Source organism: Miscanthus floridulus, chromosome 17 (assembly GCF_019320115.1).
Source record: "Miscanthus floridulus cultivar M001 chromosome 17, ASM1932011v1, whole genome shotgun sequence".
Lineage (NCBI taxonomy): Eukaryota > Viridiplantae > Streptophyta > Magnoliopsida > Poales > Poaceae > Miscanthus > Miscanthus floridulus.
This window is the reverse complement of record NC_089596.1, coordinates 12365289-12393253: the sequence shown is the minus strand read 5'-3', so window position 1 is coordinate 12393253 and position 27965 is coordinate 12365289. Positions and strand designations below refer to the sequence as shown.

General features: G+C 43.3%; 2 protein-coding genes and 2 pseudogenes across 2 annotated transcripts; all 4 read left to right on the top strand.

Annotated features, from left to right (window-relative positions):
- Positions 1-2467: 2467 nt before the first annotated feature.
- LOC136516890 (G-type lectin S-receptor-like serine/threonine-protein kinase At2g19130) lies at positions 2468-5591 on the top strand. The gene has a single exon (XM_066510384.1). The coding sequence runs from the start codon at positions 2845-2847 to the stop codon at positions 5398-5400; it is 2556 nt and encodes an 851-aa protein (XP_066366481.1). The 5' UTR covers positions 2468-2844; the 3' UTR covers positions 5401-5591.
- A 1412-nt stretch (positions 5592-7003) lies between these two features.
- Positions 7004-8782, top strand: LOC136515242 (G-type lectin S-receptor-like serine/threonine-protein kinase At2g19130; annotated as a pseudogene).
- Positions 8783-12339: 3557 nt separating this feature from the next.
- LOC136517840 (uncharacterized) lies at positions 12340-18769 on the top strand (annotated as a pseudogene).
- A 919-nt stretch (positions 18770-19688) lies between these two features.
- Positions 19689-20357, top strand: LOC136515241 (leucine-rich repeat extensin-like protein 3). The gene has a single exon (XM_066508895.1). It carries the CDS (start codon positions 19689-19691, stop codon positions 20355-20357), a length of 669 nt encoding a protein of 222 aa, XP_066364992.1.
- Positions 20358-27965: the final 7608 nt, after the last annotated feature.

Genomic DNA, 27965 nt, shown 5'->3' with positions numbered 1-27965 from the left:
ACCCCCTCATCTTGAAGGAGCTCTTGTAGACCTAGAGAAACCATCCTGTTGATGACCAAAATGATCGGAGAGCAGAAGATGGATTGCAAAACATGTGCAAACAAAAAAGAGCAAAAACGATCAAATTTGGAGCAATTTGGGCATAATTAGCTAGTAATATCCTACCAAAACCGGACCAAACCGATTTTTGCAAATAGACCGGTTTTGCCTGAGTCCTCGGCATGTACTGTGTAACCGGCCTAGGCCAGTTGTGATAGTTAGAGCCCAATTTCGTGTTTTTCCTTTGGAAACTCGTCCGATCTTGTGTGATGGAGTTTTATGTTTCAAGCGATCTCATCAGCGTGTCGTGCGTATCGAGACCCCGACAAGGCTTATCCAGCGATTGTCTTGCAAATTGCGCTCATCACCGAAGGCACGGGGTAAAGTATTTGTCTGTGAACACATTGCTATGCGCCGGCCGACCTAAAAAGTTGGCTAAACTGATCTTCCCTCCGCCTCTACTGAACGATCTAGCTAGTTCCTTACTAGTGTGATGATCTGATTAGCGTCAACCCATCTCTTTGTCGTGTGTTGTTTGGCACATGGGGATGGACCAAATGGATTGAATAGGACGATTTGACAGGACATGACAGGACTGCAATTCGGTTACCTCGTGCTTGACTTGCTGATGACCGGCCGCGCTGCAAGCCATATTCCGTGCTTGGAGGGAGGGAGGGAGAGCGAGACAAACAAATGGACCTTCGTAGCAGTAGCATATATAGGTACACTACACCTAACTGCAGTATATGCACATGAGACCTCCATGGTCGAAGAAGTTGACTCAAAGGGAGACTAGGATTATTGCCCGGCGCCGAATATGCCCGGCCGACCTCATCAAGGAAAAGAGGAAGAAGAACAAAATTTGAGACCACAAGTTGCAGCGTCTGACTGTCTTGAGTGTCTCTAGTGCCAACTGCCAACGTACTGCACCGAGCATGTGGAGCTCGATGCCTCGATCCATAGCAAAATGCATGCCTTACGTGTGAAAACGAGCCGGGGGGAATGTACCCAATTCGTTCGTACTACGTCGAACTCGCTATCTTGATAACACTAGTGCGTATGCGTATGCGTGTGTGCTGTGCACTTGTGCAGGCTGTGTCGTATCTGTACACACACCGATCGACGCTAGCTTTGGAGCTCTGCACGTTGGTCACACACTCACACGCACGCAGGAGGCCAGTGCTCCGGAGGATCGATCGGATACGATGTCGTCTAGCTAGCTTCACACTGTCCGCTTGATCGTATCCGTCATGCTTATCAGTTATGATACAGTATTTTTCTCTTACAATAAAACAGTATTAGCCGGCTTATAAGCACAGACACGATTCTGGCCCTCCGCTCCGATCCCGGCCGATGCATGCATGGGCAGGAGAGGCTGTACGTGGCCCTTGCCGTGCCGCGCAACGACGACGACGCAGCAGCATATCATATCAGTGTCATGTCGTGCAAGCACTGGCCTACCGCTACCGCCGGGAGATCGATGGAGATGCCGCCGGGTCGTTGACGCCTCCGGCCACCAGTCGTCGCGGGCGGCCGTGCATGCCAGGCCACCATATTCGTTCGTACAGGGACGGACTGCTCGTAGTATTCATTCGTAACGACTAACGTGCTGCTGCTCCAACCGACAAGACTGTTGATCGATGGATTAGGACAGCTCACCAGATAACTATTTGACCCGGCCGCCCGCCCGCCTCTGTCCTTCCTCTAGCTATACTACGAGCAGTCCGTCCCTGTACGAACGAATATGGTGGCCTGGCATGTACGGCCGCTCGCGACGACTGGTGGCCGGATCGGCGTCAACGACCCGGCGGTGACCATCTCCATCGATCTCAGCTACTACTAATTAGTAACCAGTAATCTTACTATCTGAACCAAAGTATTAGCAATTTAAGCTTTTCAATTGCATTGGTTGGTTCATTCAAATCAATATGGTATCAAAGTCCGAGAATCTTGAAAGACAAAATTAAATAAAACAATTATTGCTCGTCCTGTTTTACGGCATTGAAGAATATGTGGTCCACCTCTTCCCATCAGCTTAATAGGCTTTTGGGTTAAAAGTTGGATTGGTCGGTGCATGTAAGTTAAAAGTTGGATTGGTCGGTGCATGTAACTCAATATGAATATCAATGTCTGCCCATGCCTAGCTATTCCACATCTGAGAGCCGAGGGAGCCTCCACATGAGTGGAGTGAGTGTATGTGAATTGTCGGAGTGTTGTAGTATATGTGAATTTTCCACCACATGTTTAATTTGGTAGAGGTCCACCTTCTGATTCTTAGTTCTAGCTTCTTAATTATTTTTTTGATTGCAGGGGTCCTGGCCCCTTCAGTTCCCTCAAAAAAAATGATAGAGCAATTCTAGTTGATTCTGGTATATATAGAAGCAAAAGTGAGAGTTGATTGGATTGAATAGAGAGAATGATGAGCGGATATTTGTAGCTCCCATCTCCCGATATAAACACGAGAAGTGATTCTTTGTTCGCTCCCTATACTAGAATCTATATGCGGACTTGTAGTGTTTGGCTGAGGAGTGATTCTTTCTCATGGAGAACCTGCTCCAAAGAACGCTGCCAAACGGACTCTTATTAGCACCAGAGTTTCTAATTTTGCTTACTAGTTGTTGAATTCATCAGCTCATCATCTCTAGTTTTCTTTATGCACACAATACGTAGCTGTGCTTCCCAGTACAGCAGCAAATCAGCACACACGCCACTGTCACTACGCCTATATGATACACTATTATTGATGTGTGCTCCTTACTCCTCTCTGCCATCATCGTCTCCCCAGTTGCCTCGCGTGCTCCGGCCATGGTGCCTCCCAACCCCCTCTACGTAGCACTAGCTGCTGCGCTCATCTTCTTCTCTTCGCTGCACACTCCAGCTGCTGCTGACGGTGACACTCTCGCGGCAGGCCAGGCTCTCGCCGCTGGGGACAAGCTCGTCTCCCGCAACGGCAAGTTCGCGCTCGGCTTCTTCCAGTTCCGCCAAACCCTGCCAGGCGGTGGCAAGGGCGGCGGCGGCGCCGCCACCAACATCACCGTCTCCTCCCCCGGCTGGTACCTTGGCGTATGGTTCAACAAGATCCCGGTCTGCACCCCGGTCTGGATCGCCAACCGGGACAGACCCATCACTGAGTCTGAGCTCAAGGTAGCCCAGCTCAGAATCTCCAGAGACGGCAACAAACTCATCGTCACCAACAACACCAGCACTGATGAATCCACAATCTGGTCCTCTGCTGTCACCAACAGCACCACAAACGCTAGTAGCGTCCATGCCGTCCTCATGAACACCGGCAACCTTGCCCTCCTACCAGAATCCCAATCCACTGCAGCACCCACCAGCTCCTACTTGTGGCAAAGCTTCGACTACCCCACCGACGTCGGCCTTCCCGGCGCCAAGATCGGCTGGAACAAGGTCGCCGCCGGCAAGCCGGATTTCAGCCGCCAGTTCGTCTCAAAGAAGAGCCTGGTCGATCCGAGCCCCGGCTCCTACTCCATCAACATCGACCCCAACGGGTTGATGCAGCTCATAACTCGCAACGACCCGATCGTGAGGTACTGGTCCTGGCCGTCCGGGAGGGGGTTAGGGGAGCTCGTGTCTTTGCTGACGGCTCTGATCAACATGGATCCGAGGACCAAGGGGCTGCTGGTACCGGGCTACGAAATCACCGCCGACGAGGTGTACTTCACCTACAGCATCACCAACGAGTCGGCCTCCGTGTTCGTCCCCATCGACATCACCGGCCAGCTCAAGCTCATGCTCTGGTCGGAAGCCAAGAGGTCTTGGGAGACCATATACGCCCAGCCTTCGGATTTCTGCGTCACGTCTGCCGTGTGTGGACCTTTCACGGTCTGCAATGGCAATTCTGGTTCAGGCACATCATCGTTCTGTGGCTGCATGGAGGCATTCTCTCAGACGTCGCCTCGGGATTGGGAGCTTAGTGATCTGACAGGAGGGTGTGCAAGAAGAACTCCCTTGGATTGCAAAGCTAGCAACAGAAGCGGTACATCATCAGGTTCGACAGATGTGTTCCACCCTATAGCTCAAGTGACCTTGCCCTATAATCCCCGGGGAATAGAAGGCGCCGCCGCACAAAGCGATTGCGCGGAAGCTTGTCTCGGCGACTGCAATTGCACCGCTTATTCCTACAGCAATGGTAAATGCTCTGTCTGGCATGGAGACCTGCTTAATGTAGACCAGGCCGACAGCAATTTAATTAGTTCTCAATATGTTCTTTACCTTCGCCTTGCCAAAAGTGATTTTCAGAGTTTGAACAAGGCCAACAAGAAAACACCAACTGTTGTTATTGCTGCAAGTGTTATTGGTTCTGGACTAGTAGTGCTCATGCTAGTGTTTGTGATCTGGAGGAACAGATTCAGGTGGTGCAATGCTCCATTACACGGCATACAAAATAGTGGTGGTGGAATTATAGCCTTTAAATACACCGATTTATGCCGTGCTACTAAAAATTTCAGTGACAGACTTGGAGGAGGCGGTTTTGGTTCTGTGTTCAAGGGAGTGTTAGGTGACTCGACCGCTATTGCGGTGAAAAGACTTGATGATGCCCGTCAAGGAGAGAAGCAATTCCGGGCTGAGGTGAGCTCGATCGGAATGATCCAGCATATCAATCTAGTCAAATTGATTGGTTTCTGCTGCGAAGGTGACAAGAGGCTACTCGTGTATGAGCACGTCGTAAATGGGTCCCTTGATGCCCATCTATTTCAGAGCAACGCTACTGTCCTGAATTGGACCAGAAGGTATAAAATAGCCATTGGAGTTGCTAGAGGATTGTGCTACTTGCACCAGAGTTGCCACGAATGCATCATACACTGCGATATCAAGCCAGAGAACATACTTCTTGATGCATCATTCGCTCCGAAAATTGCAGACTTTGGGATGGCAGCATTTGTAGGGAGGGGTTTTAGCAGAGTCCTGACTACGTTTAGAGGGACAGCAGGGTATCTCGCCCCAGAGTGGCTTAGTGGAATTCCTATCACACCGAAAGTCGATGTTTATAGCTTTGGTATGGTAGTGCTGGAAATCATATCTGGAAAAAGGAACACGCCAGAAGTTTTCAGCAAGAGCAGTTACCATGTTGTGTATTTCCCGGTGCAGGCCATCAGGAAGCTTCATGAGGGAGACCTGCAGAGTTTGGTGGATCCACAGTTACAAGAAGACCTCAATTTGGAAGAGGCTGAAAGGTTGTGCAAAGTTGCATTTTGGTGCATCCAAGACAACGAATGTGATCGGCCGACAATGGTTGATGTTGTTCGGGTTCTCGAGGGTCTCCAGGAGCTTGATATGCCCCCAATGCCAAGACTACTTGCAGCTATAACGGAACGCGCCGATGCGGAGTTAATGTAATATGATTCATCAATACTTTGTAGTAGTTTTTTTGTTTCAGCAAATGTACTAGTTGTATGGCAAAGCTGAAAGAATAAAAGGGCAAGCTTTCAATTTTGAATTTGTGTTCATGGTGGATGTGTCACCTGTTTGTTCATTTACGCTGATTGTAGTAAAAATACGGCAAAAGCTGGTGATATGTGTCTGTTTTATTGATGGAGAATTGGATCTATGCCACTAGCTCACTACTTTTTTTTTGAAGAAACTGGAGGGGTTTTAGGCTCCTACAGGCAATTTATTAAGCAAAAATAAAAAGGTCTACATGGTGACTAGCTCACTACTGACTGCTTACCTTAGAGATATGCTGCTTATTTGAGGATGTCTGCTAGCTAAGTTGCTCTGCTCTGTTATTTAGGATAGAGTTTTTGGGAGCAACTTCTAAAAAAATTTTTTGGGAGCAGTCTCTCTCTCTCTCACTCACTCACTCACTCAGATATATATTTCAGAGATGTCAAAACAAATTACTCCAGGTTGGGTTTTCTTCATTATTTTTTGTGGGTTTTCTCCTTTTTTGAAAAAAAAAACAGGAGGGACCAAAGTCCATACTGAAAATATATTAAAAAAGAGGAGGCAGAAGATGCAACAAACAAGGTAAAAGAGACAAAGAAAGAAACAAAAAACATAAAAGAAACACAAAGCTCTCTAGCCATGAACTATTTAGGGGAACAAAAATCTCCTCTTTGCAGATGGATATATAACCAGGGCAAAGACCTGCTTGAAGATGAATTTGTAATAACGAGTTCTAGAAGCAGCTGGGAACTGCAAGCTGAACTCTGAAGTGCTCCAGGATCTGAAAAGGCTCTGAATACCGAGGAACAAGGAGGCCAAGAAGGGCCCAATGCAACAATCTCGAGCATAAGGACCCTGAGCCCATCAGAGGAGACTCTGTTTATTATATTACTGCTACTATATATGTGTGCTCTAAACACTGAAAAAAGAATTATATTTCCCAGTGCGTGCCATGAATGGAATCAGCTCCACCTGCATGTACGGGGCGAGCCGGTGGAGGCATCAGTTCCATCTGCATCGTCACGCGAAGCCTCGTGATTGAGCATAGCTGGCTGCAGGGCAGCACTGCCTGGTCAAATGAAGCTGACGGAGACTAGAATATACGGGGGCGGCTAAGCCCCTGTACTTCTTCTATGGTAAGACACCCTAAGATCTGAGATTTAAGTGGTTCTCTAGGATTCTATGGCGTTGACAATCATTTGCAATTGATCATAAAATACTTGCTGTTATGTTTCCTAATGACGTTATCATTGTTATATTGACTTTGAGAAATACTAGTACATACCTCAGCTCCACAAATATGTAGCATTCTTTTTATTTGAAATGCCATATTTCTACAGAATTGGCTAACCAAAGTACCATCTTGTATGACAGTTTTGGGTTGATATAAGGAGCACATACCTCTCCTGGCCTTGTGGTTGTAGTTGTACCAACTAGCTTGTACAACTCTTTTCAAGAGAGAGAGAGAGAGCTTGTACAACTGGCAGGAAGGTCAGGTGGCTGGTGCTGATGGCTGATCTCTGTACCAAAAAAAAAAAAAGGTTTATTGCTGAACATGCTGCCATATGCAGGCAGTTGGACCTGCGGCGTCGTTGCTGTTTCTTCCACGTTACCCGAACATACGCAGTCGAAGCTGTATTTTATTGCATGCATCCACTTTCTATATATCCTCACATTTGTCGATAATGACGAAGAGGTGTCCTTCACATACACCTTGCTGGTTGAATCATCTTCCATATTTGTTCCAATAAGCATCACCGGTCAGCTACAGCTGAATGTTTGGTCGCAAGCCACGGAGTCTTGGCAGCCTTCTGATTTCTGCACACGGTCTGCAATGGCAATGCTAGTCCATTCTGTGGCTGTATGGAGGGCTTCTCTCAGAGGTCGCCTCATGATTGGGAGCTTGATGATCGAACAGGAGGGTGTGCCAGAAATACGCCGTTAGACTGCATTGGTAGCAAGTAGCAACACAAACACGGCTAGGTCCACTGATGTGTTCCACCCTATAGCTCATGTGACATTGCCCTATGATCCCCGGAGATTACAAGATGCTACTACGCAGAGCGATTGAGCGGGAGCTTACCTCAGAGATTGCTCTTGCACTGCTTATGCCTATAACAACAGTATATGCTCTACGTGGCATGGAGAATTGCTTAATTTAAATCAGGATGATGGTAATGGTATTGTTTCTCAGGATGTTCTTTACATTCGTCTTGCTGCGAGAGATTATCAAAGTATGGTGAAAAACAACAGAGGAATATCAAGACTTGTTATTGTTGCAAGCACTGTTGGTTTTGGGTTAATAATGCTCATGCTGCTGTTGATGATTTGGAGGAACAGATCCATGTGGTGCAATGCTCAACTACATGACATCCAAGGTACTGGTGGGGGAATTATAGCCTTTAGATACAGCGATTTGTGCCGTGCTACTAAAAATTTCTCCGAGAGGCTAGGAGGAGGTGGTTTTGGTTCTGTATTCAAGGGAGTGTTAAATGACTCAACTATCATAGCAGTGAAGAGGCTTGATGGTGCTCGTCAGGGAGAGAAGCAATTCAGGGTTGAGGTGAGCTCAATCGGATTGATCCAACATATCAACCTAGTGAAATTGATTGGTTTCTGCTGTGGTGGTGACAAGAGACTACTTGTCTATGAACACATGCCAAATGGATCTCTTGATGGCCATCTGTTTAAGAGCAATTCTCCCATCCTTAATTGGAATACCAGGTATCAGATAGCCATAGGAGTTGCCAGAGGATTGCTCTACTTGCATAAGAGTTGTCGTGAATGCATCATACACTGTGATATCAAGCCAGAAAACATACTTCTCAATGCATCATTTGTTCCTAAAATTGTAGACTTTGGGATGGCAGCGTGTGTGGGAAGGGATTATAGCCGAGTTCTAACAACATTTAGAGGCACTGCAGGGTATCTTGCCCCTGAGTGGCTTAGTGGAGTTGCTATTACACCAAAAGTTGATGTCTATAGTTTCGGTATGGTACTGATGGAAATCATATCAGGAACGAGGAACTCACCACAAGTACATACCGGTAACAGTTGCCATGTCTCTTATTTTCCTGTGCAAGCCATCAACAAGCTCCATGAGGGAGACCTGCAGAGTTTGGTGGACCCAGAATTACAAGGTGACTTCAATCTGCAAAAGGTCGAAAGGGTTTGCAAAGTTGCATGTTGGTGCATCCAAGATAACGACTTCGATCGGCCAGCAATGGATGAAGTGGTCCGAGTTCTTGATGGTCTCCAAGAATTTGATATACCCCCGATGCCAAGATTGCTTGCCGCTATAACACACTGTGCGGATGTTTCTTCAATGTACTAATCTACAAATACTTTTGAATCTGATGTTTATAATATTTTGTTTGAGAAACTTTGAAAGTTGCAATAACAATCCGAAGGAGTAAAGAAGGGCAAGTTTGTAATTGCTAATTTTGATTTATGGTGCATGTGTTCTCATGTTTGCTTATATATGTTCTTTTATTGACTGGCTATAGCAAAATATGACATGATTAAAAATAGGTCTATGTTTTATTTGCAGAGTTTACAAATAGCTTTTAATTGAAGGAGAATTTGGTGTGTACATGCCACTACTTACTACTTGCCTACCACTAACTTTGACATTTCTTTGCATGGTTGTGTGTTGATTGCGTTGTTCATCTATGTTTTTGTTAATAATCCAACAGGTGAGCTGCTATTATTATATCAAAAGAAAGGAAAAATTGAAATTATTTTCTCGAGATTGTCCTATGTCCATATATCTGCCCAAAAAGGGCTCCTTTGGATCACCCATTCATGAGGGTATCCGAAGGAGATGTAAATCAATGTTTGGCTAAACCAGACTTAGGACGTCTTTGGGCAGGGTTCCTGCCCGAGCAGCTCCGGCTCTGAGTGCGACTGTGCGCACTATATGTTTCTGTAGCAATGGCCAACTGACTCCGGCAGTCCGGCTCCTTCTATTCTTGTCTCCGGAGGCAGCTTAGCTGCCTTTCCTTGGCTCCTCTGGCTTTGTGCTACAGGGTGCTATAGGAAGAGAACCAAAGCCAGGAGAAGCCAGGGCAACCAAACATGCTCTTAGATTTTTGAGTTGGTCCAGTTTACTCCTTTTACAAGATTTTCTATTTTTTTTGTATTTTAAGTTGATTCTTAATTTTGAATTTTATGAGGTGGTACACAATAATTTATATTAAAAAAGTGTTTCATAGTTTATATTGTTATTTTTACATATTAGACATCTAATAAAAAATTAACACTAGAAATATAAAATTATCTAAAACATAATGATGAAAAAAATACAATTTGAATTTCCAACTCACCTTGCACGTGGAGGAAAAAAAATACAAATTTAGTTAATGGGTAAATTGAACCGAGAGAATGGTTGAAGGAATAAATCGAACAAAATATTAGTTTAAGATCTAGGCATAGGCCAAACTTGAGAGAAATACTTTAGAATTCTTCATTAAAACGAAGGCGGGACCTGATAGGTCAAAACACAAGCCATCCCTAATTATCAACCAACAAATCCTTATATGTTGCCTGTTCTTTCATTTGTAGTTGACTCAGCGCACCGTGAGGTTTTCAAAGGGGCAACTTTTTTTTTTTGCTATGCTAGCGCCCGGTGGATGCCCCGGGCTTGCTGCCCCCACCTCCACGGGACGTGATGCTACTGCCCCGCGCTTGGTGCCCACTATTATAATTTGCTAGATTGATGTGCCCACGTGTGCTCCCCCCGTGCCTCTGCCGCTAAGTCTCGATTTGACCATGCATGCTTGTGGGGGAAATTATTGCGCCCGCTGCCATCAGGAGCAGCAGCGACGTGCCACGCCTGGCCGCGCACTCCTGCTGCCCGCATGCTGCTGCTTACCGGCTGCATCAATCTGGAATATATAAGGAGAGAGAGAGAGAGCAGCGGAGCATGAATGCAACTTTGTGCTCCACGCCTGCTGCCACGCACATGGTGCTTTGTGCTCCGCGCCTGCTATCGCGTCCGCTTGGCTTCCCGCGCGCACGCGGGGACTGCTGCACCCGAGGGGACCACCTCTGCTTGTGCTGTCTAGCCACGCCTGCTGATGAAACACTTTGTTACAATATGCTGAAACAAGGTGAAACAATTAAAACATATGTTTGCAACATATGAGTATAACCACTGCAACATATGCAACATACAGATAAACACACTTGCAACATACATCTAAAACAGGTGAAACAATTGGAGCATACAATTGCAACATGTGTGTGAAAACATATGCAACATCCAGATAGAACACTTGCAACTTACAACATGAAAACACTTGTTGTAACAGAACACTGAAACAGATGAAACATTTTAGAACATACTATTGCAACATATGTTTGAAACATATGCAATATCCAGATCAAAACGATTGCAACATACGTCTAGAAAACAAATAAAACATTTTTAACAAACGATTGCAACAGGCCTCTGAAACACTTGCAACATATTAAACACTTACAAATAAAACATTTTAAACAAACGTGGCACGTACGTCGAAGCCGTTCCTTCCTCGTTTCTTTCCCATCGGGAAGAATACGGTCACATTCGAATTCGACGTATTCCGTAGTAGCCATGCAGGCTAGCAGTAGCAATGGATGATGATCGGTGAAGGAGCCACGTCCACGTCCACGAGCGTGACGCAGGCCTGGAGCTGGAGGCATCCATCCTGACCATCCATCCATGGATGCAGCTATTAATTTCGCTTCCCCTGGTTGGTTCACATGTCGGTCTACGGATACGGAGTATTTATACGTAGATATCTAGGCATCTCACTTAACGAACTTACGTAATCTCTTCCACTGCTTGCACGTATCTGTTTGTCTCGACACAATGTAGGTCAAAAGGAACTATATGTTAAGGTGGTATTTGGCAGGGGCAAATCTAGGCTAGATAACCATCGCCTCTGGTATTTGGATAAGGGGTTAATAATTAGCACCCTATTTTTACATATCAATTAGAAAGGCTCAACATAAGCTAATAACACCTAATGGGGTTGGGGAGGGCACACGGCAGGGTGGGTGCGGGCGCTGCCGCCGGCCAGGGAGGCATCCATGGCCGCGCCTTGAGGTGGGGCAGGGCGCGAGTGTGGAAGGGCGGAGGAAGTGAGAGGTAAGATTTTTTTGGGTGCAGAAGTGAGCATAGTGATGTGGGCTAGCGGGGTGAGCGGTGCCAGACGACGTAGGCGTCGAGCACGGGTCAAAGGATGAACACCCGCGCCATAACATTACTGATCTTTTAATTTACAGGAATGCTATACAACACATATGTGTTTTAGAAAAAAAAAACACATGAATTTTCTCTATACTCTCTCTGCCTCCGTTCCGCTGATCCCGCCCGCGTCCTGTATACGCGTACGCACGCACGCACGTACCGCTCCGTGCTCCGCAACGTACGCACGCACGCACGCACATGTGCTCCGCAACGCACGCACGCAACACATGTGCTCCGCAAAGTACGCACGCACTGAACCTGTATACGCGTGGTCAATTTGTCTTTTGTCCTTCCATAGAAAAAAATTATTTCTGGTAATATGTGGATCTGTGATCTTGTGATTTGTGATTGTCTAGAGGTAGAAGAAGACTAGAGGCTGAAGGTAGAAGGAGGATAGAGGCTGTTGATCTTAATTCTATGGTGAAAAAAAATCATGTGTTAAAACTACATAAAATACATGATTGTTGATAGACGTACTCTTAATTTGTGAGAAGAACAAAAGGGACTAACTTGTGTTTCGTGTTTGGATTGAGCTTGGCTGCCTCTTCGAGGCCCGGCCTTGTTATGTTATAGGCCGCAAATGCCCCCAGCCCTTCTCCATCTCCACACGGCCTCTCCCGTCTCTTCCGCACCAGCGCACCATACCCCGGCCCGGTCACACCCGTCAGCCGTCGGTGGGCCACCCGCGTCTCCTTCCGCCGGAAGGGGAGAGATTGTCGCCCTCCATCCCCGCGACGAGGCGAGAGAGACAAGGCAGCCTGCCGCACGCCAGGCGATCGATCAGGCGAGAGGGTCGGGGGAGCGTGACGAGACCGCCGAGCCGAGCGGAGTCGGAGCCATGGCGGCGCCCTGCATCCACTGCCGCTCCTCCGTCGACGGCAACAGTACGTCCTCCTCCACCCTCGCTTCCCTCCCGCACTTCCATTTCCACCGCTCCTGCTGCCTACTCATCTCGAGAGGGGCGCCCGCGCGCGTTTCCGATGACGTTGTCAGTTGCTCACATTCCCGATCGCGCGCTCAGTGTCTACGTTTGTATGTGCAGAGGAAACCTCTCTCCTCAAGGCCGCCATGGAGGGGGACCTCCCCCGCGTCAAAGGTACCCACTAGCCCACCGTATTCTCTCATCACCGTGTATCGACCGATTGCAAAGTTTGTTGGGCCCTTGCGTGCTCCCATGCGGAATCAGATTACCCTAGCTAGCGAGTCCAGTTCAATTTGGTGTTGGCTTGTCACATGTAAAACTTCGCCTCCGTCTTTGGGGTTGATCTGCAATTAGTGACTGCTGATGCACCTATCCACACTATTTCATCACCTCGTGTCTTTGGAGTTCTTTTTAAATGTTATTATGCTAGCTGTATGTGTCTGCTCCGATCTTATCATGACTTTTTTTTTCTCGTTGCATATCACTGTATTAAGGTAGAAATTTGAGTTTTACAACGCTCATGACTTAAAAGTGGCCTTTGGATTAGTGGTGTAGTAAATGACAAATTACTCTGTTGCCTAGTGGATGCAACATTATATTGCACCCTTAGTTCATTGGTCTTAACTCTAATCCTTGACCAGTATGGGATGCACCATTTCCACAATTATGTTCCAGTTCCAGCCTCTTCAATTTGCGCCTTCTCAAGTACTCTAGTCTAAACAGAAGCCTTTGCATATGCGTCTTGCAGAATGCCCTGTGCTTGCTGCATCTTGCTCTGTTATCTTCACGTTAGTGATTTTATTTATTTATTTACTTTTTTGCATTTGCTTTGGGCAAACGGCACCATAAAGACTCTTGGCATTGGAATTGGCAACCGAGAAGTATTCCTTTTATTTTTACCACATAGGTCTTTGAAATATGTGTGCATTGCCAAATATACCACACAGGTCTTCGCAATATCTGTGTCTTGCCGAATGTTGCGTGCTTGCTGCATCTTGCTTAGTTACATTCGCATTAGTGAGCTTTTGGCTGGCCATTATATGTTGCTTATTTGCTTCCTTACTGGTGATTTATTCTTGCATATGCTTTGGGCAAAAGGTATCATAAAGACCCTTGGCATAGGGATTGCCAACCGAGCAGCAGTGTTTTCTATTACTGAAAAACATGGTTTTGGGGTGCTGCACTGCGCAGCATGCCAAGGACATCTGGACGTTTGCAAGTACCTGGTCGAGGAACTTGGGGGTGATCCTAATATCACTGGATATAAAGGTCCTTCACTAACTCTTCAACCCTTCTGAGCCGCCTGTCATGTATTACTTTCGTCACTTGGCTGTATGAGATATGTAAAATGTGCTTTTATGCTTTTCGTTGCAGGTCTGACACCGATTATGGCTTCTGCTCAATCTGATGATGTTTCAACTGTGAAGTATTTACTTGGTCATGGTGGTGAACTAATGAAATCAGATGACCAAGGATGGACTGCTCTACACCATGCTGCGTCCACAGGTTCCTCTCCGCTACATATGCACATACCAGTTCTGTTTTGTTTTATTAAGTATGTTAGTGTGCAGGGAACAGTTGAACTGCAATAGAATTATAGAAGTTCTTTCGACTTGAAATCTGATGGTTTCATCTTTCATGTGGCTAGCTAATTGCTAGTTGTTTGTTTTTGTTATGTTACTACTGGCAAAAATTGGTTGGTTCACTGAACCATACTGTGCATGCGTGTAGTGCTGCAATTTTGTCATTACTCACAGCCACTGTCATGTTTATTACTATCTACTCTGTTTATTCTGTTCTCATGATTTATGGGATTGTTTTGCACACTGCAGGATCCTGTAATGTAACAGAGTTCTTGCTTTCTAAAGGAATACCCGTCGACAAATATTTTTGGCTATGGGACACCACTACATCATGCTTCCGCGGCCGGGCAGGATAAGACTGTGAAGATTTTATTGGATCACCATGCAAATGTATGTGGTCCCTTTCTGTTTCTTATATATTATTAGCGTCTTAAAATATATTTTAAACACTTAAACATGCATGTTATTTAGTACTTGTTTGGCAAACTAGGCAATAAGGTGAGATGATCAACTAGGAACACTATATATAATTCTACCCCTTCACTCATTGTGTATGTTCTATCCAATGAAAATTGGACCCTTCATCTTTCCAGAGCTGCCATCATATGACTGTTACATGCATTAGAAGCACAGTGGTAGAACTGATTTATCTCTGTTGTTCCTCTTGTGATTAGATGACATGACTATAGATTTTGGGTTTCCTTGTTACTCAAGAGACAAAGGAGAAATGCTCATAGTCTTCTTTCAGCCCAACTGCATATTCAGTGGCGTTGGCACTCCACTGATGGGAGCTCTTGTAAACCGTTCATTGAAGTGCATGAAGCTACTCATCAAGGCTAGTATCTTTCTTGACTTTGTTTCTTCAACTACTGTTGTGTGGATATTTTGCTTACTCAAACCATCTGTGCCAATTTTACTTTACTGTTGTACAATGCTTTTTACAGGCTGGTGCTGATGTTAATGGAAAAAGGTACTATTACATCTCCTCTGTCGATCGCTACAGAAAAGGGAGGTCATACCAACTCCATCCGATTATTGTTGAAGGCTGGAGCAGACCCTAACATTCCAGATGATGTAAATTTTATATTTTACATTTCTAAATGTCCTCCTGATTATGCTATCCTTACTTTATATCATTAGAGTTATCAAAGAATGCTCATGATGTGGCTACTTCTTTGTATAACTGATGGAGAATGGAGACATGTAAAATAGGATAGAACTAGAAATTCTTGTTATTCATTTGGTCTTTACTCTTGTCTAATACATCTCTTGTATTCATCTATGCACCAGTTGTTAATAGTGTATTTTTAACTGCACCACACATTGTAGTGGATGCCATGGGATACCAGGCATGTATGTTTGCATGTTTTATTTTCTATATATCAAATTGAGAGTATATATCTGCTGGGTTAAATCCTTCTTGAAACATCTTGTTCCAAAATTCCCTGTATCTTGGTTCTTTAAATGATTCCACACACCATTTGGGTTACTTGTTGAATTTGCCATTAATTTTCGCAGAAATGACAATCCTCTCCTCCTGTTGCAGTTGGGTAGGTTGCCAATAGAGCTTGCTGCAATAAATGATTGTAGAGAAGAAGTTGATATGCTGTTTCCCTTGACTTTGCCAATCCCTAATGTTCCAAACTGGAGTATTGATTGAGTAATCTCGTATGCAATATTTGAAAACGCAAAGCCATTGGTATGGTACTTATAGCTGTAATGCTCTTTTCATACAATAATCTATAGATACCCTTTTATTCCTAGTTTGAGGTTACTTTTTGGACCTTTAATCATGAATCGTTCCCTTTGAATCTCTTAATGTTCGAGTATAGTTCCTTCTAAGACCTTGCCTTTCAAGTTTATGTACAAATAGAACCCCTCATTAATAAATAAAACTCGAATTTGAGTTTTTTTTTTGGTAAGTGGTGTGTTTGTAATTGAACTTTGGTGGGAGCTGGCCTCTGGCCTCTCCTTGTTTTTCTTTCTCTTCTTAAAGAAATGACATGCAGTTCTTCTGCATCGTTCGAGAAAAAAATAAAACTACTGACTATATTACACATTCTTCCCATATGTCAATTTATTATGGACAGGAACTTGAACACTCATCTGCATTACCAAAAGTTCTCCCCATTTCTGATACACATATTGTGTCTCTGTGGCTGCTGAAGATTGCAGGCTAAGAGCTCTAAGTGTATAAGCATATACACTTGCATTTCTGCATATTAAGCATATGAAAGAGCAAGCCATCTAGGTCCCAATAAATGCAGATTTTAGAGATAAAGATGTTTAAGTTTCTTTGCTTTTGGAAATCATCATAGACAAATTTCACTCTAGGATTCAAATGTTCAATCAGGGTAGCATTTAACTTTTGTTGTTTGATTGTTTACAATGAACAGCAGATTGAAGGAAGAAAAGCTTTCCTCAAATCACAGGCAAGTGTGGCATTCAAGAGGAAGGATTATGAGTTGGCATCGAAATCTTATAGTTTGGTAAGTCTTTGCACAATATCTGGAATGGTTAAAGATTGTCCCATTTTGTTAAAAAAGGCACCAACTGGAAAATGTTATTGCTGCTCACAGTGTTTTGGTAAGTTATTAGAAAAGTTGATGCTGAATTGCCCCCTCCCCCCCACATGAACATGTTTTTCATTATGATAAGTTCAGAATGTTTAGGGCAACCTAAGGGATTGATAACCTCTTACATGGAACACAAAATACCTAGACAAATTGCATATGAAACTGAGACAATGATACTATAAATTGCATTATGGCCATCAGCCCATGAGCCCATGAAAGAAGGCACAGTAGGCTGCCGATGATAAATAGCACTGGAAGTACGATTGCATCCAGCCGTGCACACGAAACAATCCTGAACACCCGATGACAAAGTCACATGCTGACTTACTCTAGTACTTGAACCATGAGCTGCCAACACTCTCATGGTGCAACTGGTCAGCACAACACGCCAAAGAAGCGGTTGGCTGAGCCAGCCCGGGTTCGAGTCACGGCACCATCTTCTTAAGACAAAATCAGGGGGACATCTCCCCCCCTGGTAAAAAAAAAACCATGAGCTAGTCTGTTGATGCTGAGCTCAGTGCAGTTATTATGTGTTTCGGTGCAGTAACGAGTAGTTTTTATAGTGGGGAAACTAAAATCTGTACCAATCAAGCCGTTAACTAATGAAGAATGCCTTGAAGTACACACTCTAAACTCTTTTAAATAGAATGGAATCCAGTTCGAACATGTAGTCCATGTAGATTTTAGGTGGCCAATTGGGAATGACATATTGCTCTCTCCTGTATGCTTGAACTAGAAGATTGTCCTCTCCCACATGCTTGCATTATGAGATTGCTCTCCCACATGCTTGGATTAGGTACTAATGACATTACTTCAAACTTTGTTCATCTCTATAAAGGGCAGCAACATACTACGCCACAGAATGAATCGTCAGCCCACGAAGTCTGTAGACAGGCTACTTATCTATTTTCATGTTCAAAGTCTATACTCTAGATGCAACTATCAAAATCTAGTTTACGCAACTGTTAAATATAGTCTGCACAACTGATAAAATATACCTTTTCTTGTTATCAATTTAAGCTTGGTATAAACCTTGTCCTATAATCTGCCATCTTTTACCACAGATGATAGATCGCGCACCAGATGCAATGCTATATTCAAACAGGAGCCTCTGCAAGCTGCTAATGGGTGATGGCGAAGGTGCTCTCTCGGATGCTTATCAGTGCAGGATGATGCGACCTGACTGGGCAAAAGCTTGCTATCGTCAGGCTGCAGCTCACATGCTACTCAAAGTGAGATACACATCTAGCTCTCTATTCTGCATATTTACCCTACAATTACCTGAACATTGTTATGTTTCTTGTGCTTGAATGGATGTGCTACGTCCAGGATTACAAGCAAGCTTGTGACGCTCTCCTAGATGCTCAAAGATTGGATCCTGGGAATGACGAGATCTAAAGAGAGCTACGGTAAAATCTATTTTTTACTCTTTTGAGTGTCTCTTTAAAAAAATGGTACTAGTATCTTGACGAAGTACTCGTCATGATAATCACAAGCAGTTGCTCAGATCAGCAAACCCAAGCTGGCGAATTTGAACAACGTTTTTTTTCCTGAATATTTATTTATGCCATTCTAGCTACCATGGTTGACTGGTGCTGTGATTACGGTTGATGAGTAGTTGACATTGTGTTTCATTCATTTGGTTTCTGCAGGAAGGCTACGGAATTGATTATGAAGATCAGAGCCGAAGCATAACCACCGGATTACTTCAGCACGTCCTTAGTTAGGAACCGAACGTCCTATAGTCTGTTTAGCATGTAGCATTCTGCTAAATGTGTGATGAACACTGTAAGAGGGCAAGGGAGAATTTACAGTGATAAGTCAACTTTAATGAGTTGTCCAAGTGGGGAACCCGAACATGCTACCTGAGAAAAGAGATGTATGTGACTTGGGAAGATACAAGGCGTACCATCTGCATGGCCGGCTATACTACTGAGAAGCAAAACTCTATTAAGGGCGTGTTTGGATCTCTGGAAGACTAAACATGGAGTAATAAAAAAAAATTAATGAGTTCTAGACATCAGTTAGCCTCTATTAGTTCTTATTAGTCTATGATTAGTTCATACTTAATCCTTCTATTTGGAATCCAAAACCACATCTAAAGTTTAGTTTAGGTGATCCAAACATCCCCTAAGGATTTACAAGCATTTCCATGCCATTGCATTTTTTAAAGTACTTGGTCAGGGTAGTGATGGGACATTTTTAATTTAGGACTTGTTTGGATCCATTAGTACTAAAAATTAGCAGCTAAAATTATTACTAGTGGATTGATCCAAATAGACCTGCTAATAAACCTGCTCATTAGTAGCCGGAGGGCTGCTAACTATTAGTTTCATTAGCAGGTTTGGAATTGTTGCTAGCGTATGCTATAGTTCATATGCATCTTCAACGTAACTCATTATCCAATTACCTATTAGCAAGTGGATTCAAACAGCCCCCTGCTAAAAATTAGCAGCTATTAGCTGGATAATTTTTAGTGCTAACGGATCTAAATGTGCCCTTAAAGACCTCTTGAGTCCAAAAGTCGTATTTGATATCCAACGCCAGAAAATTATATCCCCATAAAGATGTAGAGATAAATAAGTTCACCTCTGTCAAAATAAACATCCATATGCTATGCACCAATACTGCCGTGTTTACGGGAATGTACGTGTCTAGAAACTAACAAGTCGCTATTCGTATGCTGTGATAATATTAGTAAGCATGCAAACCATAGCAATAACGACAAATAATTAGCTCGATCGCGGCCACAGCGAATCGTGTCAGTGACGACCAAATCTGCCATTCACTGGCACTGCATGCAGAGGCGATCGATGCCCTACAAATATCGATGCAAGATTAGCTACGATGCTCACAGCAGAAGGGACTAGTGCTGCAGTGGTAGTAGTGCTCGTGCCGTACTAGACAACAGCCAACCAATTGCTATGGCGGCGACCAAGAATGTCGCGTCACCGGCGGCCGCAACGGCAGCGGAGGTGGTGGTGCTCCTTGCACTGGTGATGCTGATCAGGCCGCCCACGGCGCTGGCGGTGCGCCATTTGCCGGTGACGACGAGCCACCGGAGCTTGATAAACTTGGTTCGGCCGGCCCCGCCCGTCCTCCGCCCCCCAGTGATCAGCCACCCCCCTCCGCCACATAGCGCCGTGGACGACGAGTTCTCGGTGCTGAGGAAGGTTCCCAGGGGACCTGGCCACAGCCCCAACGACCCGTCTCCGCCGCCGCCGCGATCGGCGGCGACTGCTTCGAAGCTCTCGCTCGTGCCGGCCACGGAGCAGGCGGCGCGCCATTTGCCGGTGACGACGAGCCACATAAACCTGCGTCCGCCGTCTGGGCACGGCCGCCCAGTGATCAGCCACCCTCCTCCGCCACCGAGCGCCGCCGCGGAAGACGAGTTCTCGGTGCTGAGGAAGGTTCCCAGGGGACCGGGCCACAGCCCCAACGACCCGTCTCCGCCGCCACCGCCACCGCTGCTGCTGGTCACGGAGCAGGAGGCGGCGGCTGCGTCGGAGCATCCAGCGTCGTGGTGTTTCCCGCCGATCCACAGAGACCCGATCGACGCGCCGGAGCCAGCAGCGGCAGGCAAACAGGAGTAAGCTAGATAGCTCAAATAATCAAATGAATATGTCTGCAGCAGATTGCTGAGAAAAAAAAAAGAAATCACGAACTTAGTATATTAATTAATAATAATGTGAGGTGTTTCTAATATGCATATGCAACACAGTTTGGACTTGAACGACATATATTGAGACTTGAGACTTACAGGGTAACCACATACTGTGCACGTACTTTCCTACCAGTGGACATGCCGCTGTTGCCAAAAATATACCTGAACTGATTTTTTTTGGGGAACAATACCTGAACTGAATTTAAGTAAAGGGAAAATTAATATATACCTTGATCCCTCTTAAAAGGCAATGACAACACTAATATTCTAAGAGTATTTCCAATGATTACAAAAATACTGAGAGCCGAAAACAATATTTTCCAATAGGCCAAAAGGTATTATAAAGAAAAACCACGTATATAGTTATATACTAAAAAATCCCGAGGTCCGGTCGGTTTTCAAAATCGAAAAATGTGCTACATCATCTTTTCTTGTGCGGCCTCTCTTCTTCTCTTCTCGGGATCGGCATTGATGCCTGGCTCCATCCACTGCCACTGCCACTGCCAAGGCCCTGTCAGCTTCAGCTAGCCATCCAACGGCCGCAACCAGGCGTGACCCGGACTAGCCAAAGGCTACAAGGGTGGCCAGGGGCAAAGGAAAACCGCACGCGATGAAACAAACCGCGCCAAATTGTGGACTGGGAGGCCCATACGTCCCGAGCGGTAACGGTCTTTAGTCCTGGTTACCGCGCCGGGACAACGATCCCGGGACTAAAGGTGGAACCTTTAGTCCCGGATCATTGAGCCGAGACTAAAGAGGGACATTTAGTCCCGGTTGGTGTTACCAACCGGGACTAAAGGCCCTCCAACCGAGCAAACGTGGCCGCACCCTTTAGTCTCGATTGGTTCTTTTTCTTTTTTTTTTGTTTAATTTGTTTTCAGTTCAGTTACACATATTTGTTTAATATATAATATATTTTTATGTACGTATTCTACGCTGCTAATATAAATACACGCACGCATATAATTACATCTAATTCCCATCTCGAGCATTATTATATTCGAATAAAGTATGAAACTATATATATTATAGATATATATATATGTATATATACAACACTTTCATAATCTTGTTCTCGAAAATAACGATATCAATAAACATTTAATTTACATCATTAGTTCCTTAGGATCAAAGTAGAACTCGCCGTTGGGATTTAGCACTTTTTCTAAAAGATATCCTGCTATTGACTCTTGAACTGCTTTCATATGGTCTTTTTGCATGACCCTTCGTTTCAACCATTCAGTCTTGCATTTGAAATAAAAGGAAAAGTATTAATACATATATATATATATATATTCATTTAAAAATAAATAAAAAATTGATATATACGTACTCTGAGGACATCTTCAGGAGTTCTTCTTATGTGTGCGGTGATAAATTCACAAACGTAGTATCCACACAAGTTATTACCTGGTTACTGCCGCAAACACCACTGTACGAGAAGAAGATTATTCTCATCATCTCACACGTAAATTGAAGTACGATATAGTAATTAAACACGTGGGGAAGTATATATAGTACAACTTACTAGTATTTCAACTACATTAAGTGGTGCCTTGCAATCCTTGCGGTGTTGCCGAATAAACTCTTTCCAAACCCTGTGCGACCAATAATGTACGATCGTTAATAAATTATGGCAAAGTCTATTCAATAATAGTTGTGCGCGAGAGATCAAAATTATCCCTGGATAATGTCTATCATATCTTGGTATAGTGCCCGCTCTTTTCTCAATAAGTCCAAGATTACTAACCGACTTGAGTTTAACTCAATGACAATGAGTATCCAGTGAAACCTGCATTGGTTTATACACACACGTACATGCATATAAGTTGTATTGATATTACATAAAATGTGTAGACTACATTATTATTAACACTTACTCAAAGTTGTACGGGAAAAGTATTGTTGTCTTGTTGTGCTGCTTCACGAAGAACTTCATGATATTCGTCTGTGCTTCAGATACCTAGTGCTCCTTGACAATAATATCGGTTTTGAATACGATATAAGGATCAATGAAGCCAACACTGGTGTCTTGTATTCTTTGGAGCACTGACATCTGAAATCTGTATATAAATATAAGTTACATGTGAGGATAATTATATACACGTACGCATGGAAGTGAGTTTATTAAATAAAAGTAAGAATCACTTACAAACAAAAGGAGCTAATGATTGATTTGTCCAGAACGTCCAAGTGGTATAGTTGATGCAATTCTTCGAAACTAATATGTAAGATGTCATCGCCACGGAAGTAATGATGGTCTCTAAATCTGACAAAGATCCACTGCTCACCCCTGCCATATGCTTGCATGTACCACTTGTTTAGCAAGTATATTTGCGTACCCAATTCATTCAGAGCCGCAGGGTTGTACAGACTTTTGCCAAATTTATAAGTCTTCCAGGTATCAACTTCTAGGTTCTGGATTAGAGCTTTGCTCGTCAATTGATCCAAGGTTAAACCAGTTAGTTCAAAAAAAGCATTAAGGTCTTGAACCAACACTTCTCCAGAGTTGTCTAGTCGATAGACTTCTATGTTGGAACCATATTCATTAGCAACAACAAGATTTTGCATTGGTTGCTTCTATTGTCCGAGCTGTAGGACATCCTTCCCTAATGCTCTTTTCCTTTTCTTATGTGCATCATGTGACTTCACGAGGGAGCGGTCATAGTCTGATAGTGGCGGAGGCTTACGAACTTCAAGCATCTTTTTCTTATGAGCTTCGACCTTCTGCCTCAGCTGATCTCGTGGTATGTAAAAGTACGACTTCTCCTTAAGCTTCGCTTGTCTCTGCTTTTGGATATCTATAAAAAAATCTTTCACTTTTTTGTCTTCTTTAGCTACTATTTGCTCATCAGTCTTTTCAGGAAGTATTTCTCAAGAAATAACTCTTTTTTTCGGGGTCTTCTTTGCCACCGGGACCTTAGACGTCTTTGTAGTGCGTTGCAGTGGAGGCGGTGGGGCGGTGTTGGAGACCGGCGTGGAGGCGATGAGGCCGGTGTTGGAGTCCGGCGTGGAGGCGTTGGAGATCGTTGTGGAGGCGGTGGGGCCGATGTAGGAGTTAGAGATAGTTGTGGAGGCGATGGGGCCGGTGTAGGAGTTGGAGATCGCCGTGGGGATGAAGTCGTCTCGCCCTCTGCGACGCTGTGATGAGATGGGGAATGAAAGATTGGGCTAGGCTGGGGGGAGACCCTGCTATAAAAATAAGTTGTGGGTCAATTATTTTTGAAGCCAATATAAAATTAATGGAAAATAATATTTCATTCACTTTCATTCATACCTAGGGTGATGTAGGAGAAGCGGTGGCGCCCCAGGAATGATGATGAAGCGTTTGCACCATTGAATAAATGTCTTCTCTGCTTCTCCTAGTGTCTTCTCCCCATCACCGCCTTCAATGTCAAGAGGAACATTGCTATAACCTTTGAGCACTCTATCGACCGAGACACTAGTATATCTAGGTTGAATAACTGACCCATGGATTCTTGGTGTCTTCGTTCAATCTATTGGAGATACAACCCCGACAGCCACCATGATTGATGCATTATTACCATCTGGAATGTGCAGCTCACATGTTGTTAGAGGCTCGTTAATGTCATCAACAGGGAAGCGCAACCTAGCGTCACCTTGAATAACTGGCAGCTCCGTGGAAGCACAACTGCTTTTCATCTGACCAACGGGGCTAATGGTGACTCCCGGCGTTGATTGCGATTGCATTTGACTCATTGCTAGCTGCATTTGCCTCTTGATCTCCTCCTGCATTCTTGCCTCAAGAGATTTTTGTCGTTCACGTGATTCAAGCAATGCTTGTCGTGACTCATTAACAAATTGCTCCAATACATGGATTTGGTCTGCCTCATCATCCTTCTTTCTCTGGCAGCTTCTGTAGGTATCCTTATCTGCTGGGAATGCTTGTAGCCACAGAACCGCCCCATAGCCTCTTGTTCGACCACCGTGTTCGGGATTCTCTAGGGCATATGTCAATTCATCCTTCTCTCTGTTAGGCTTAAAAATACCACTATCAGCTTCTTCCCTAGCACAAGCTAGTCTCTGTGTTGCTCTCTCAATTTTTTGGCCAAAAATTAGCTTGCCAGTGTCTGGATCTAGGCTTCCCCCATGAGCGTAGAACCAATTCTTCGCGCGTTGAGGCCAGTTCTTCTCTATTGTTTCAGGTATGATTCCATTGGCAGTAATCTCTGCTTCTAGGTTCTGCCACTTGGGAATAGCACTCCTATAACCACCTGATCCCATGCGAGATGGTATTGCTTCTGTCGGGCATTCTGCTGATTCCTCATCACACGTTCCTCATTCTCTTGAGATGTCTTGTATTGTACGAAGTCATCCCAATGGGACTCCAACTTGACAAACGCCTTAGCATTGAAATCCGGCGTTTCATTCTTCAAGATAAACTTTTTATACAATGTCTTCTTCCAACTCTGGAACAATGTTGCCATCTTTTTCATTGTCCAATCCCTCACTAGCTCCTTCAAAGCATCGTCTGCTTGTAATGTGAAATGCTGAGTGATATCTCTCCAAGCTAGGTTCTTGTCACGATCAGATACAAAACTAACATTAGGAGCGAATATCTTCTGCTTCCATTCACGAGCACTAACTGGGATCCTATCCCTTACAATGAGCCCACATTGATTGACATATGTCTGTGCATGTGGTCCCAATGGTTTACCGGTGTCGGTGTCGAATTCTGATATTATGAAACGGCCCTCTAATGACTTTTTGGCCCTCGGACTTTCCTACTCTTGTCGGTGGTTGATGTAGATCCAGAGACCGGATACATGAGTAGAAACACAACGATTAACAACAAATATACGTACGCATGCATCTATAAGAGATGATAGATAATCGAATATACCTCGCCAGTATTTTTTTACACGATAATTTGTTGATCTTCAACCACCGGGATATTCAGGATATCCTCATAATCAGCAAAGTACTGACTCGTGTCATCTACATCCATATTGGTGCTGACGTTGATAATATCCGTCATTATGTCATCATTCAAGTTATCATCCGGAGCAGCCATTTGTATCTTCAAGACATAGATAGAATTACTATGGCACATAACATAAGTACAATATCCAAGTGATATATAGATAGAATTACTAAAATAAAATATGAGATAGAATTACTAATAAAATATGCATGTGTCAATTACTAAAACAAAATTAAATCTAACATATATATATATAGAGATAGAATATAATTACTAAATCCAATTAAATAAAATAACACACATATATCTAGATAGAATTAATTACTAAATCTAATTAAACCTAACATATATACATAGATAGAATTACTAAATCAAAATTAAATCTAACACATATATATAGAGAGGAAAAATAATAGTTACTAAATATATCAAAAACTATAATAAAAACTATCTAAAAAACTATCTAAATAAAGTACTAATTAAATTTTAATACATTTAAATCTAATTAACATATATAAAAAACTATCTAAAAAACTAACTAAAAAACTATCTAAAAAACTATCTAAAAAAATATGGCCGAGCTATAGCTAGCTGGCGGGCGGATGGCGGGCATGCTGGCCGGCCACGGGGCCGAGCTAAGCCGCGCGAGGACGACGTACGGCGGAGACGAGCTCGACGGCCACCGGGCGGGGCTCGACGATGAGGCCGGGCGGGGGTAGACAACGTACGACCGCGGTGCGGTAGAGCTCGACGCGGCCGGGCGCGGTAGAGACAAGATCGACGTTGTAGATCGAAAAGTAGAAGATGAACAGAAGAACCGTTCGATATATATATAGGCTGGGACCCTTTAGTCCCGGCTGGTAACACCAACCGGAACTAAACATCCTTTAGTCCCGGCTGGTAACACCAACCGGGACTAAAGATCCAAGGTCCAACCTTTAGTCCCGGCTCGGCTTACCAGCCGGGACTAAAGATATTTTTGGGCGAGCAATTCCGCCCACCCTTTAGTCCCGGTTCCTGGCCTGGGCCGGGACTGAAGGCCTGAAAATTTTGGCAGCCCGCCAGAGTAATTGGAAAGGCCTGAGATTTTGATTTTGTTCTCCTTGTTTAATACTAATTAATTCTATAGCAACTTCAATACTTTGCAATATTTATTTTAAAAATACTATTGATTAACTAATTATTTATTGTAAATAGGAAAATTTTGTAACCTAAAGTTTTTAATTTCTTTTATGAATATAGAATATAAATGTTACTAATACTAAGTATTTTGTTAATGCAAAAATATATTTGTAACTTAAAATTAATAAAACTAATATTATTCGGTAGGAAATTTATTATCACATTATCGTAACGTCAATGTTTCAATTTTTTCTTGGTTTTTTGACCAAAATGACAGGAAATTTTTGTTGAACCTATAAAAATAAAAAAATATAGTATTTTTGTTCTACAACTTTTTCAAATAAAAAAATGGCCTATATAAGGATTGTAGATCTTGATGAGTTGAACAAACTTAATATTCAAAACTTTTCAATTTGAGACAATCTAGGGTTGCGAAAACTTGTAGGCGTCGAAATTTAAAAATCATAAATTTGAACCATCTAAACTTTCTCAAATGGAAAGTTGACCAAAACAATAATTGTATATCTTGATGAGCTGAACAAACTTGGTATTCAAAACTTTTCAATTTGAGACAATCTAGTGTTCCGAAAACTAGTTTGTAGGCATAAAAATTTAAAAATCACAAATTTGAACCATCCAAGCTATCTCAAATGGAAAGTTGACCAAAACAACAATTGTAGATCTTGATGAGTTTAACAAACTTGGTATTCAAAACTTTTCAATTTGAAGTCATTTAGAGTCCATAATACTAGAGTCAAAGTGTTAGTTTTTTATTTGACCAAATTTAACTTGCTCAAACTTGCTCAAATGAGACACTAAATGACCTCAGATGAAAAAAACTCTGAATATCAAATTTGATTATCTCAGCAAGATCTACAATTGTTACATAGCTCATTTTCCCATTTGAGAAAGTTTTATCAAACACTAGTCATAAATTCTTGAATCTCATATAGACTTTCTAAAAGTATGTCACACACTTATGAAATTTGAACTACATTTTGTTCAAACTTTCTCAACTGAAAAAATGGACTATATAAGGATTGTATATCTTGATGAGCTGAACAAACTTGGTATTCAAAACTTTTCAATTTGAGACAATCTAGTGTTCCAAAAACTAGTTTGTAGGCGTAGAAATTTAAAAATCACAAATTTGAACTGTCCAAACTATCTCAAATGGAAAGTTGACCAATACAACAATTGTATATCTTGATGATTTTAACAAACTTAGTATTCAAAATATTTCAATTTGAAGTCATTTAGAGTCCATAATACTAGAGTCAAAGTATTGTTTTTTCATTTGACCAAATTTGACTTGGTCAAACTTGCTCAAATGAGACACTAAATGACCTCAGATGAAAAAACTCTGAATACCAAGTTTGATCATCTCAGCAAGATCTACAATTGTTACATAGCTCATTTTCCCATTTGAGAAAGTTTTATCAAACACTAGTCATAAATTCTTGAAACTCA